Below are 14,379 nucleotides of genomic sequence, written 5' to 3'. Positions count from 1 at the left end.
TTGCAGCCACAGAAATTCTTTTGTCCATGAAACCATAAAGCTGCACTTTCTTTTTGCCTTATAGTCTGATTTGTCATAACTTCTCCGTTTTGTGGTAAGCTTTTCTTTGGCTGTCACTTCTTCACCCTGACCTGTCTTATTTGGCTCAGCAGAACTAAAATATATATCTGTCTGTGAAGGTCATCGTAGTCAAATATATATCCTGCTGCTTTTACACACGCACTCACATAAGCTCAGCGATTCTCTGCGCGATCAACCTCTCACATGTTTAAGCTGCGGGAGATTTCACTTGTCATGTTTGCATAGTAAGCTAACGATTAATAAGACGATGTCAGAGGAATTGGTGCACAAATTATCATCACTCACAGATCAGTGCTGTCATTGCAAAGTGAAAGCAAAAAAACAAGCGCAAATTCAAACTCGATTTCAATATGTCACATATTGACAGTGGCTCACCGATGCCAATGACATAATTACCCAGCTACATTTCTGAAAGAATGCAAAAGCATTGACATATATTTTTCCTACAATAGCCCGACGGGCAGGGCAGAGATAGATTTTGGTAGCCCGACTGAAAAGATTGCTAGCCCCGGGATGTCGGGCTAGCGATATTGCGAGCCCTGTATCTGATTGAGGAATCACTCATCTTTGGAAAAGAGAGTTTATTACAGAGAAATGTCTCTTTCCAAAATAAAAGCTATACTATATGCTTCTTCTGGGCTATATTCTCAGCAGCATATTAAACATATAAGGAGAATCATGTGCTAACAGCTGTCTAAATGACTCGGCTAAAGTTAGTAGCATGCTTGCTTGTTTTTTTTCTGCTTCCACTTGTCTTTGCACTAGGATGATGTCGGCGTAAATGTGCAGTCATATTCGTTGTGTTCCCACTAGTGCTTTCAGGTTAATCTCGTTGAAATGACCTTAACACCACAACACCGCAAATCTCCGTTAACGAGCTACCGCCGATCGCCCGGTGCATGGGGCTAGACGGCCAACACGTTAACGAGCTAACTGCGCTAACACACTAGTTCCCACCCATGTAATTGAGCATTGCATGGCACATCCAACATACTGTTTTACTTTAGTCCATGACTCGCTTACCTTCAGGGTCATACGTCACATGAAAACCAAAATAATTCCAAACGAGTCCATGTTGCAAGGAGAGCTTAACTTCTGTCTCGCTAGCTTGCCCTGCGCTCTTCCTTCTGATGATGCTGTCTGTGTTGAGCGCTCAGTGGATCTGCGTTCGACTACTCCGCCTAGGCTCGACAGTGCAGCCTAGGCGGAGTAGTCGAACGCAGATTCACTGAGCGCTCAACACAGACAGCATCGTCAGAAGGAAAGTTGATAAAATAAATTAAAAATTTTGTATTGTTCGATACATATGCGTACCGAACCGAAAGCACTGTATCGAACGGTTCAATATCGATACGAATATCGTTGCACCCCTAATATATATATATATAAAAAATGTTTTTCCTCTACACCCCCCCCCCCCAATTTTTTTGCACATGTCGAGGAGCGTGTCAGGCTACATTTCACTGTGTGTTATACTTGTATAACTATGCATGTGCCAAATAAAGAACCTTGAACCTTGAACCTTGAACCAAGAAGCTCAAACTGCAGAGGAGGCTGTTCTACGTGGACCACACTCAGCAGTTTAACAGAGGTAAAGCGCTGCCTGAGGACATGCTCTCCCACACTACTGTGGAATAATCTCACTGGCTTACACCACTGATGGTGGCTCTTTGCCTCAAGTTCAACACGGTCCACTCAGTTCCTGCCCGAATGTGAAAATGACCCAGATACCATGACAAGACGTTTCTTTCTTGACCTTTTACGCCCAGTCACATTTATGGCAGCAGTTAATAAGTTGCTTAGTTAACCAATAATTAATGAACTCATTTAGTTAGACAATATTCTCTGGTTATCTGATTTTTAACAAAACAGTGTAAGAACACGTGGCCAGGACATGGCCTCCATTGTGCACCAAGGTCTTTCTATTCTAGTTCTGGTAACTGGAGGGGAGTTTGTTTGGTGCTCTTATACACATTTATACACACTTATAAAACACATTATTTGACATCAGTTTATTGATTATCCATCTGCTCGATCCCTGACTGCCTCAGTCTGCACACCAAGTATATTAGGGCGTCATACTAACCCCAGGTTGTTGTCTGAGGCACTTTGAAAAAAGTGCATGTATGGATGAGGCGAGTTGTTTCTACTCTAACTGAGCACCCAAGAGCTATATAAGAACCAGTCCTGACAAACCCTCCTGTGTCAGAGGCAGCTGAACTTCGACCATGGCCTGCAATGGCTTTGCCAAATTCTTCACAGACAAAATCCAAAAGATTAGACAAGCAGTTGGTACATCAACAGCAGATCCAGGATATGTACTGTGTCCACCGAAAAACTGTTTAAACACCATCAAACAGTTTCACCCTATTAACAGCAAAGACCTGGAGGACATCTTAGGTCAACTGAACTCCTCCTCTTGCTGTTTAGATGTCCTGCCAACAAGTTTTTTCAAAAAGGTCTCAAAGACTTTGGAGTCAGACCTGTTACAGATCGTCAACTTTTCTTTATTATCAGGTGTGTTTCCAGAACCACTAAAAACTGCTGTAATTAAACCTATACTGAAAAAGGACAATCTTGACAAGACACAAATGAACAACTACAGGCCGATCTCAAATCTCCCATTTTTAAGTAAGATCATTGAAAAAGCAGTTTCTCAACAGCTCAATTACTTCTTAAAACAGAATAACTGCTATGATGCCTTCCAGTCAGGTTTTAGACAGAACCACAGCACTGAAACCGCTCTGACCAAAGAGTTTAATGACATATGTCTGAATACAGACAGTGGAACAATGTCAGTCCTAGTTTTACTGGATCTCAGTGCAGCATTTGATACAGTCGACCACAACATATTACTCAAACGACTGGAGAACTGGACAGGTCTTTCAGGAACTGTACTAAACTGGTTCAAAACATACTTAGAAAACAGGAAATACTTTGTATCAAGAGGTAACTTCACATCTGAGCAGACAAGTATCACATGTGGAGTTCCCCAAGGTTCCATCTTGGGACCCCTTCTGTTTAACATTTACATGCTCCCACTGGCACAGATTATAAAGAACAACAAAATAAACTATCACAGCTATGCAGATGACACACAAATATATATCACAATGTCACCAGGAGACCAAGGCCCTGTACAGGCTCTTGGTAAATGCATTGAGGAAATTAATGACTGGTTGTGCCACAATTTTCTCCAGCTAAACAAAAACTAAACTGAGGTAATAGTCTTTGGTGCCAAAGAAAAACGATTACAGGTCACCAGAGAACTTCAATCTATACACCCAAAGACCACAAACCAGGCGAGAAATTTGGGAATAGTGATGGATGCAGACATTTAACATTTTAACTACTGATTTTATCTGTTCTGATTTTATCTGTTCTGATTTTATCTACTGTTTTTTTTAAATCAATTTTAAATCATGCTTTTTATTGTTTTTGTTTTTTAATGTCTCTGTGAAGCACTTTGAATCACCTTGTTGTTGAATTGTGCTATATGAATAAACCTGCCATGTACCAGTATTTCCTGTAATACTGTGTCCCATCCCACAGATACACCTTTACACTACACTGTACCCTATGAGGACATCCAGATCACACAAGCTGTGATCAACAAGCTGCAGAAGTGTACTTTTAAATCAATGAACAGTTTGTCTCTGTTCATGATCAGCTTTTTCTAGATGACTCCCTTTAAGTCAGTGTGTTGATGTTTATTTAGCACATAGTGAAAACCTATTTCTGGTATTTCAGGTGGAGTCATTGAACTTTTGACTTACTTGTTAATCACACTTCAAAACTCAGTGACTAAAAAAAGGAACAACAGATCAAAGTCAGAAAATGGCAATACAATGCATGAAACAAGTTTCCAGTTTTCACCTCCTAGGACCTGCGTCCACAAATGTGGACATCACTTTTTGGGTTGTCTGGACCAAAATACTACATTTTGCTCTACGAGGGCCTGATATCCACTTACGAGGACGTTATTCTGCTACTTCTCTATCAAAATTTAAAACGAATGTCCTCATATGTGGATGTCAGGCCCTTGTAGAGCAAAATCAGCTAAAAAGATAATTCTTTGTTTTTACATTCATCACGTCCCAATCAGCCCAAATAGCAAAGAGAAAATAAAAATGCATGAAATGAAAGAGTTGGGGTCTTAGGAGGTTAATGTTGATGGTGTGCAAGCTTCAGATCTGGGGATCCACACGTTTATCTACAGTGTCACACCTGAACAGACACACGTGATTATGAGAAGTGGTCAGTGGGAACAGCACAAAATCAGATATGCATTAAAAGTTTAATAACGATACTAAGGCGAAGAGTACGAATTATTCACCTGCGCCTAAGAACATCATGCCAAATAAGATTTTATTTCCTCGCTTTGATTTTGTCTATGGCACAAAATCATAGCTTGTGTTGGCACAGTACACATTCAGGCTCCTGTAAGGAACCTCCTACATATGTAGATAACGTGTCACTGACGTGCAGTGACCATAACACAGCCATTTTAAAGTGGGTGAGCAGTAGAAGACTGACCTGTTATTGAAGTTGGTGCAGTAAGTGAGGTCCTTGCAGCCCAGCTGGCAGGGCTCTCTGACGTCAGCCAGGCAGTTGATGAGCTCTGTTTCCACTGGGTTGTACTCACAGAGCTGGTCAAAGTCTTGCCATGTCTGGCTGCCCCAGTTAGAGCTGATCTCCAGACACATGTCCCTGGAGCGTAACACATTTATAATCAACCTGTAGTTCACCTCTGCTCGCTGTAAATGACACCCAAACACCGTCTTTCACTGATGTCAAGAACTAAAAGTGGCATACCTGCAGAGTGAGGTGTTGGCTTTGGAGCAGCAGTGCAGCTTGGCACAGTCCATCTTGGCAGGAAGGTTATCCTCTTCAGTTATGGAAGGAGTCTGGACACTGCTCAGAAAGCACTGCCACATGGGCTCCTGAGGGAGCGGCTGGGAGCCGCACTCTTTGATCAAACCCTCCATAATCTCATGCTCTGTGCTCATAGTGCGAAGGATTTGTCGGCAAGCCATCTGGCAGTGGGTAGCTGCCCTGTCGCAGCAGTACAGACCTGCATGTGAGAAAACGTTACTGAGTTTATACATCGCCCATTGAAATTCCCACGCTCACTACATCAGTCACGAAACCGCACACACAGAGTTTCCACAGATATTTGTATGTCTGTTTAATGAAGTGAAACACTAAACATATACAGTCAAACGTACAGGATGTCTCTCTGTGTGTGAGGCTGGCTTTATGGAAGATGTTTAGTGCAGTCCCACAGTGGGTTGGTTAATGCATTCATGTTAACTAACTAGTGACAGAACAACAGAACCAAAGACAAGAATCAGTGGTGGGGATCCCGTCTGCACCAGGCCTGGCTGCAGCACTGAGCTGCGCAGCAGGGCTCCGTGGGGTAAACACATCCATGTGCTCGGTGTTCAGGACGGTCACGTGGTGCAACAAAAGGTTTATTCAACAAACTTTCAAGCAAGGGTACGTAGACCTGGGATATAGAGTACGCTTGGGGAGTGTGATGGTGTGTACAGTGTCTATTTATGTCTGTCTCCACGTTGGGTGAGTGCTGAGTAATTGCATATGCAAAGCACACTGTGCGCTGTCGATCTTACGTGCTGCACAATAATATTCAATATTTAGTCCTTACTGTTATCTTCACATAGATCATCGCGATGATGTCGTTTATTATATTGCTCTCTTTTTTTGCTTGTTTTCTCTTTTTTCTTTCTCAACAGGTGATCCAGGTGATTCATAGATGTATTTTTTGTCTGTTTGTTTTGTTGGTTTTTGTTTTTTGCCCTTTATCACCGTCCCTCTTCCTCGCTGTTTTTCTTTCCCTCTTTCTTTCTCCCAGTCATGTCTGTCCCGTGTGTAGAAAGTGAAAATAAAATAAACAATAAAAGGTGAATCAACCTGTTTGCATTGTACTTAGAACCCTTGGTACAATCAATTAGACAAAATAAAGACATTAAGGGGATCACTATTGCAGGACAGGAACACAAGCTCGCTTGTTATGCGGACGACATATTGATCTATTTAGATCAGCCCACTAACTCCTTGCCTTCGCTGATGAATTTGTGTCAAAAATTTGGGAAACTCTCTGGATATAAAATTAATATGTCTAAAACTCAAATTCTCAGCTATAACTATAACCCCCCAGCTCACATGGTTATCCAATATCCAATGAATTGGCAAGCACAATCATTGAAATATTTAGGAGTTGTTATTCCCAAGGATTTAACTAAACTATTTGAGGAGAACTTTGGTTCTCTACAAAGGAGAATAGTGGGTGATATTAGGCGATGGAACATGATCCCCTTTCTTTCTTTACACTCAAGAGTTGAATCTATTAAAATGAACATTTTGCCAAGAATATTATATTTATTCCAAACACTACCAATATCCATTGATCCAAGTCGTTTCAATGAATGGGATAAAATAATATCGCGGTTTATATGGGGGGGGAAGCGGCCGAGGGTTTGTTTTAAAACTTTACAATTACATAAGAAGGTGGGAGGATGGGGGTTGCCGTCACTAAAAAATTATTATCGGGCTGCTCAGTTGAAGACTGTGGTTAATTGGTGTGATACAAGCTACCAAGCACACTGGAAGACTATAGAGGAGAATATGTTTTCCTCCCCAATACAAGCTGTCCTGATGGACTCGAATATTCGAAAATATATTGACAAGATTCACAACCCCTGGGTGTCGTGCACACTTAATATATGGAGAAAAGTCGTGAAAGAATTCAAACTTGAACAGGATTTGGCTTTATTCAAATGGTATGCATATGATTCTGACTTTGCCCCGAATAAATTGGACTCACGTTTTAAAAGCTGGCCTGCTAAAGGGTTATCTACATATGATAGTTTGATAAAGGATGGGAACCTTATTAGTTTTGACACGCTGAAACAGAGACACAATCTAGAAAAACAGGATTTTTTTCGATACTTGCAAATAAGACACTATATAAAGACAACAATCGGTCTGATGTCAAACACTAATGTGGAATTGGTAACTTTATTTAGACAGGCGTACAGTGGGGATGTTGACACAAGACTCATTTCTTTTTGGTACAATTTTTTTATGAATAAGCTTCCACACTCAACTGATTATGTGAAGATGTTATGGGAAAAGGAGGGAGGGATGTGTATTTCTAGGGAAGAATGGACTCAGATGTGGGAATGGCAATGGAGGAGTACTTCCTCCAAAAGCTGGAGGGAGTTCGGATGGAAAACTCTGATAAGGTTCTTTATCACTCCATGTCAAAAGGCTCACTATGATGGGAATCCTCCCGTGTGCTGGAGAAACTGTGGATACCAAGGAGCCCATCACACCCATATTATGTGGGACTGTCCTGTGCTACGGACTTACTGGAAAGACATTCATGGTATATTACAAGGCATTTTTAACTGTACATTCCCTCAGGATATGAAGACAATTTTTTTTGGCTGTATACCGCAGAACTGGTCCAAAAATGACATATGTCTGTTAAGAGCTTTATTGGTTGCAAGTAAGAAATGTATAACAAAGAAATGGTCCTCGCAAGACATACCGACTTTGTCATTATGGTGGGAAATTACGTTAGAGATATATAGGATGGAGGAAGTAACAGCTCATGTTAATGACAGGATGGCCTGGTTCCATCTGTGTTGGGATAAGTGGGTCCAATACGTTAATACCTATAAACCGAATTTTCTCTTTAAAGCTTAAAACCACCAATTTAGTTAATTGCTTACTCCCGACAGAGCTTTCTCCTTTTATTTTATATATATATAATTTTTTTCCTTTTTTTTTTTTTTCTCTTTCTTTCTCTCTGTCTTTCTTCCTTCCTTCTCGTTTTGTTTCGTTTTTCTCTTGTAAACTGTGTTAATTAATGCCTGTAATCATCTTTGTGAGGTAATATTGTAGAAATAAAGAATATTAAAAAAAAAAAGGTGAATCAAATGGACCAATACGGCCGGGATGGTCCATTTGGTAAGGTAAATCTGTTGGGAATCTTTTCCTTTAGACAATAATTCTGATGGCAAAGAGCCAAACGGGACAGGAGGAAAAAAAAAAACTTCCATCTGAGTTTTTAAAGTTATGGATGAAGATCATTTTTGCCAACTTGCCGACTCTTCAGCATGAATTACTAACTGCTTTTACCCTTGGACATTATTAAAAACAAATGTTTCTGTATTACCTCTGGAGTGAATGGTAGCTCAGTCAGTGGTAAACATGGATGAGCTGTACTCAACTTCCTGTCTTAGTGATCGTTTCATATGCACCATATGACATCTGCAGATTCTCATGGTGTTTGTTTCTAATCCAGCACTTTACTCTCTTCATAGCGAACACTGAGCTGCACTTCCTTTTGTTGTGTGTGAAGCAGATGGACTTACTGTCCACAGGGCTGTGTATGGGGTAGGACTTTGTGAAGTTGTTGACACAGTGAATCAGCTGAGCACTGTGAGTCTGACAGTAGTCTTTGACAGCGCTGATCTGGGACACGGTGGGGGTCGAGTCGGTCCTGAAGATGGCCTGGCAGTACTCTCTGCAGGTGGTGTGACGACCTGCATAGCTGCAGCATGTAGAGCCCACTGCAGGGACACACACACATGCACACACAGGTTAAACAGTAAGAACAGCTGGCTGAGGTTAGGAGTATCAAAGTATGCAGTGACTGTGCCAAGTGGGCCTGAGGTTTTCAAGCTCTGCCAAAATCCCAGTTGGTTACAGTCGGGGAAACAATACCATGACTTGCAAAGAAATGAAGAGTTTATCATTGTGATGGTGCTTTCTTTGTTATTTGTCACACTGTCTCAGATTCACAGATAAACTGGAACAGTGAGGACTCCATCCAGGACAATTCATCCAAGAGCACAGAAGCACAGAGAAAAACAAGAAATGCAGATCTTACTCGCCTCAGCTCAGAGTTCATTATTCAGCATTAAGGAAGGCGCGGGGCAAAACTGGCATAAAGGAGTTCCAAGGGAAAAGCCCCTGCTTACCAAAAAGTCCACACAGGCTCATCTCACATTTGCCAAAAAACATTGTGACGATCCCCAAAACCTTTGATAAAATCTCCTGTGTGTTGTAAAGTCCCGATCCATCGGCATGAAACTAACACAGCATTTCATAAACGCAAAGCACCAACAGACAAACATGGTGGGAGTGTAATGGTCTGGGGCTCTGCTTTGATGGAACCATATACCCTGAACCCAGACCTGAAGCTCAAGCACCCTCAGGTTATGCAGCATGGTCCACCAACCAACCAACCAACCAAAGAACCAACCAAAGAACCAACCAACCAAACAAACAAACAAACAAACAAACAAACAAAAACAAACAAACAAACAACCAACCAAAAAAACAAACAAACAGGTTTTGAAGAGGCTTAGTGACAGACTGGACTCAAACCCTACACAGCAAAAGCTCCAGTGTTAAATTAATACTAGAGAGTGTCTGTATGTGTCCACTCCTCTGAGTGTTAAATACAACACTGTTATATGTTTAAAAGTAACCTAGACAGTTTTGAAGATTAACAATGGCTAACACTGAGCAGTGCTGATTTTCTAACACTGTAATATTTCTAACATTTTGAGTTATTTTCCAGTGTTAGAAAATCAGCACTTATATTTAACAATCAGAGGATTGGAGACATACAGACACTCTCTAGTATTAATTTAACACTGGAGTTTTTGCTGTGTATCGACACACTGTGGCATGATCTTGGAAATCCTCCACTGTGACTGAATGAAAACAATTCCGCAAAGAAAAGCAGCCAAAATTCCTTCAGAGCAACATGAACGACTCACTGCTGGTTATTACAAACGCTCGATTGCATTTCTTCCTCATTAGGTTCAAGGAGCAGCCACTCTTTAACGGTGAAAGGAAGGTTTGTTTTCACAATAGACCACTGTTTAATGAGTGTTTTGCATTAACTTGGATTATCTTTGTCTAATATTAACATTTGTTTAACCCTGTGAAAAATGCAAGTGTGACAAATAAAACTAAGAATAAAACTGGCACTGTACAGCAAAAAATGAATACCACTCAAACTATTCTGTAAAGAATCACAACAAACAGATATAATAATAATAATAATAATAATAATAATAATAATAATGATATATCCTCTAAACAGGAAGTTATGAGGTAGGCAAATTACAAAGCTCCGCTATTTGTTTATTTATAGTACGTATGACAAACCAAGGATGGAGACAAAAACAATAAAGAACCAAGATGAAATAGATGAAAGATGAAATAAATAGAACCAAGATGGCGCCGCGTATGGATGCCCTGGTGCTTCAGTGCGTTACTTTTGTTTTGCTTTTGTGCATTTCTTCTGTGTTTGGGCACTCCTCTGGATACTCTTACACCAGAGAAGAGCTCCTTAACTACAGGACTACAACTTCTGTGGATTTATTTCCAATATTTGTCGCATCTGCGGTAGATTTACTGCTGACTCTGATCAGGAAAGCGAGACGCCGAAAGAGAGGGAAGCGAGCCGGCGCACTCGTGCGTTTGAGGAGACGCGGACTGAGAACGGCTCTTCCTGGGATCTTCCTTTCCAATGTACGCTCACTCGGTAATAAGATAGACGAACTGGCCCTGATGAGAAGCATGAACAGAGACTTTGCCTCCTCCTGTGTCTTATGTTTTACGGAGTCGTGGCTCAGTGAGGACATCCCGGACAGCGCGCTCAAGCTGGAGGGCTTTCATCTGCTGCGCGCGGACCGGCAGGCCGCTCTCTCCGGTAAGTCCAAAGGTGGAGGTGTCTGCTTCTACATCAATAGTGGCTGGTGCACAGATGTAACAGTGATTGCTCAGCACTGCTCTTCCTCTGTGGAATATCTTTTTATTCACTGCAAACCGTTTTACTCTCCGCGGGAGTTTGCTTCATTCATCCTGGCCGCTGTTTACATCCCGCCAGACGCAGATGCGCAGGCAGCTCAGTGCGCACTCGCGGAGCAGATACTGCACATGGAGCGGACATTCCCGGACTCTCTCATCATTGCTCTTGGGGACTTTAACAAAGCCAATCTGAGCCATGAGCTTCCCAAATACAAGCAGTATATTAAATGCCCGACCAGAGAGGAGAGGACATTGGACCACTGCTACAGCACGATCAGCGGGGCCTATCGTGCGGTGCCCGCGGCTTCACTCGGACTTTCTGATCACGTCACTGATCCACCTAATCCCCGCGTACAGACAGAGGCTGAAGCTCTCCAAACCTGTCGTGAGGACTAAAAAACTGTGGAGCAACGAGGCTGTGGAGGAGCTTCGCACGTGTTTGGAGACCACAGACTGGGACACAATGAAGGCTGCTTCTAACAGCTTGGACGAGTTTACGGACACTGTCACCTCCTATATCCACTTCTGTGAGGACAGCATTGTGCCATCACGCACCAGGGTGAGTTATAACAATGACAAACCCTGGTTTACTCCTAAACTCAAAAAGCTGTGGCTGGAAAAGAGAAAGGCGTTCAGAAGCGGAGACAGGGACTGCTACAGAGAGGCCAAGTACAGGTTCACTAAAGAAGTGGACGTTGCTAAACATCAGCACTCTGAGAAGATGCAGCAGCAGATCTCAGAGAATGACTCGGCCTCTGTGTGGAAAGGTTTTAGGAATATCACCAACTACAAGCCTAAAACCCCCCACTCCACTGATGACTTGCTCTTGGCCAACACCCTTAACGACTTCTACTGCCGTTTTGACGAGCCATCAGGCAGCCTTCACACCTCCAACAATAGAGGCACTTTGGACACTCATTCCCCCACCTCTCCCCCCTCCATAGAACCATCACCACCTTCAAACTGTTCACCTGCAACACCCGCCTCCTCACCCCACACAAAAGAGGATTTCACACCACCTCCTCCCACCACAACTCTTCATATTCATGAAGCAGATGTGAGGAAGCAGTTTAAGAACCTGAATGCTCGGAAAGCTCCCGGCCCAGACGCTGTGTCTCCTGCCACCCTCAGACACTGTGCAAACGAGCTGGCCCCAGTGTTTTCTGGCATTTTCAACTCCTCACTGCAGGCATGTCATGTGCCTGCCTGCTTCAAGTCCTCCACCATAATCCCTGTCCCCAAGAAACCTAGGATCACTGGACTAAATGACTACAGACCCGTGGCTCTGACATCTGTGGTCATGAAGTCATTTGAGCGCCTAGTTCTCTCCCATCTCAAGACCCTCACGGCCCCCCTCCTGGACCCCCTGCAGTTTGCATATAGAGCCAACAGGTCTGTAGACGACGCCATCAACATGGCCCTACACTTCATCCTGCAGCATCTGGACTCCCCAGGAACCTACGCCAGGATCCTGTTTGTGGACTTCAGCTCTGCCTTCAACACCATCCTTCCAGACCATCTCCGAGACAAGCTTTCCCAGATGAATGTGCCTGATCCCATCTGCCGGTGGATCACTGACTTCCTGACGGACAGGAAGCAGCATGTGAGGCTGGGAAAGAATGTCTCGGACTCTCGGACCATCAGCACCGGCTCCCCTCAGGGCTGTGTTCTTTCTCCCCTGCTCTTCTCCCTGTACACCAACTGCTGCACCTCCACCCACCAGTCTGTCAAGCTAATCAAGTTTGCAGATGACACCACCGTTATTGGGCTCATCTCGGACGGGGATGAGTCTGCCTATAGGAGGGAGGTTGAACGTCTGGTGTCCTGGTGCAGCCACAACAACCTGGTGCTGAATGCCCAGAAGACAGTGGAGATTATTGTGGACTTCAGGAAGCACACAGCCCCACTCCCCCCCATCATCCTGACTGACACCCCCATCACCTCTGTGGACTCATTCCGCTTCCTGGGTACCACCATCACCCAGGACCTGAAGTGGGAGCCCACCATCACCTCCGTCATCAAGAAAGCCCAGCAGAGGATGTACTTCCTGAGGCAGCTGAAGAAATTCAACCTGCCAACACGGACGATGATGCAGTTCTACACCGCAATCATCGAGTCCATCCTCACCTCCTCCATCACATCACGTCGTGGTACGCTGGAGCCACTATCAGGGACAAACAGAGACTGCAGCGTGTTGTGCGCTCTGCTGAGAAGGTGATTGGCTGCAGACTCCCATCTCTGCAGGACCTGTACACCTCCAGGACACTGCGGCGTGCAGCTCGGATCTCAGCTGACCCTTCTCACCCTGGTCACAGTCTGTTTGACCCGCTCCCCTCAGGCAGGAGGCTCCGGTCCATTCGCACCAGAACCTCTCGCCATAAGAACAGTTTCTTCCCCTCTGCTGTTGGACACATGAACAATAACCATATGACTGTCCCCGCCACTAACACATGACCCTACGCTGTGTCACTGCATCATTCCATGTTTGGCACTGATCACCACCTGCACTAATGTATATATCTTTCTACGTAACACTCTTAATTCTTATTCTCATGTATATATCTCATGTATATCTCATGCACATATCTTTCTAAGTAGCACTTTTAATTCTTATTCCTACTTTTATTTTTTTCATGTCTATTTAAGTGCTATTTATGACACTATGTTTGCACTGAAGCACCGCAGCAATTTCCTAATGTTGTAAACCTGCTCAACATTTGGCAATAAACCCCTTTCTGATTCTGATTCTGATTCTGAAATGTGGCAGGAAGTGAGTGAATGAGTAAGACTTACTTTCATTTTTGGTGATGCAGCTGTAGAGCGAGTTCTAGAATGAGAACAAGAAGCTGTGGTGACACTGCTCACAGAGACCACACTACTGCAGCAGAAACATGTTACTGGATTCAAGTCTCTGAACCACTCTTTGTTCTGATTCCACGTCCCACCACACGACTGCTCCACCACTGAATGACCTTTGACCCTTGACTAAAAAAACTATATTTGTGCTTTAGTGATTGATTACATTTCATTCAAACATTGGAACAGACGTGAGGAAACTGATTCTGACCAAGAGAACACTTGAAGGAATAATAATAATAACAACAGTGTGGAAACATTAGTAACTTTCATGTAAGCGTGCACATTTTCATCGACACATTGACACTCTTGTAAATCTGTAAAGGGAGCAGTCGAAGGAGGAAGAGACAGAAACAAACACGAGGACATTTACAGTCTGACAGCTAGCTTCAATAAGCGATGTAAGCATAACAGCAACAATCCATCTGTGAGCGACACAGAAACAACAGAACTTCATCTGTGTCTGACAGTGTGCCACTGCAAAATAATCTTACCTCTCGGAAGCTGTTGGACTTACCTCTGTGGTTTTCTTGCATACTTTTGTTATATCATTTTTTGAAGATGCCTACATGGGGAAAAGAA

At 43.2% G+C, this 14,379-nt stretch overlaps 1 protein-coding gene across 1 annotated transcript in view; it reads right to left on the bottom strand.

The window, feature by feature from the left end:
- The window catches only part of reck (reversion-inducing-cysteine-rich protein with kazal motifs), a 91,697-nt gene that overhangs the window by 51,049 nt on the left and 26,269 nt on the right, over nt 1–14,379 (bottom strand). The window contains exons 6-10 of the mRNA XM_040048815.1: nt 14,315–14,362; nt 13,735–13,768; nt 8,487–8,684; nt 4,897–5,155; nt 4,618–4,791 (exon numbers count right to left, since the gene is read on the bottom strand). Coding sequence (XP_039904749.1) covers nt 4,618–4,791; nt 4,897–5,155; nt 8,487–8,684; nt 13,735–13,768; nt 14,315–14,362 — 713 coding nt within the window. The remainder of the gene's footprint in view (nt 1–4,617; nt 4,792–4,896; nt 5,156–8,486; nt 8,685–13,734; nt 13,769–14,314; nt 14,363–14,379) is intronic.

The sequence above is a fragment of the Simochromis diagramma genome, unplaced genomic scaffold (assembly GCF_900408965.1).
Source record: "Simochromis diagramma unplaced genomic scaffold, fSimDia1.1 OVJJ01000125.1, whole genome shotgun sequence".
Taxonomy (NCBI): domain Eukaryota; kingdom Metazoa; phylum Chordata; class Actinopteri; order Cichliformes; family Cichlidae; genus Simochromis; species Simochromis diagramma.
Note: the sequence above shows the minus strand (reverse complement) of the source record. Positions and strands in the feature narration are given on the sequence as shown.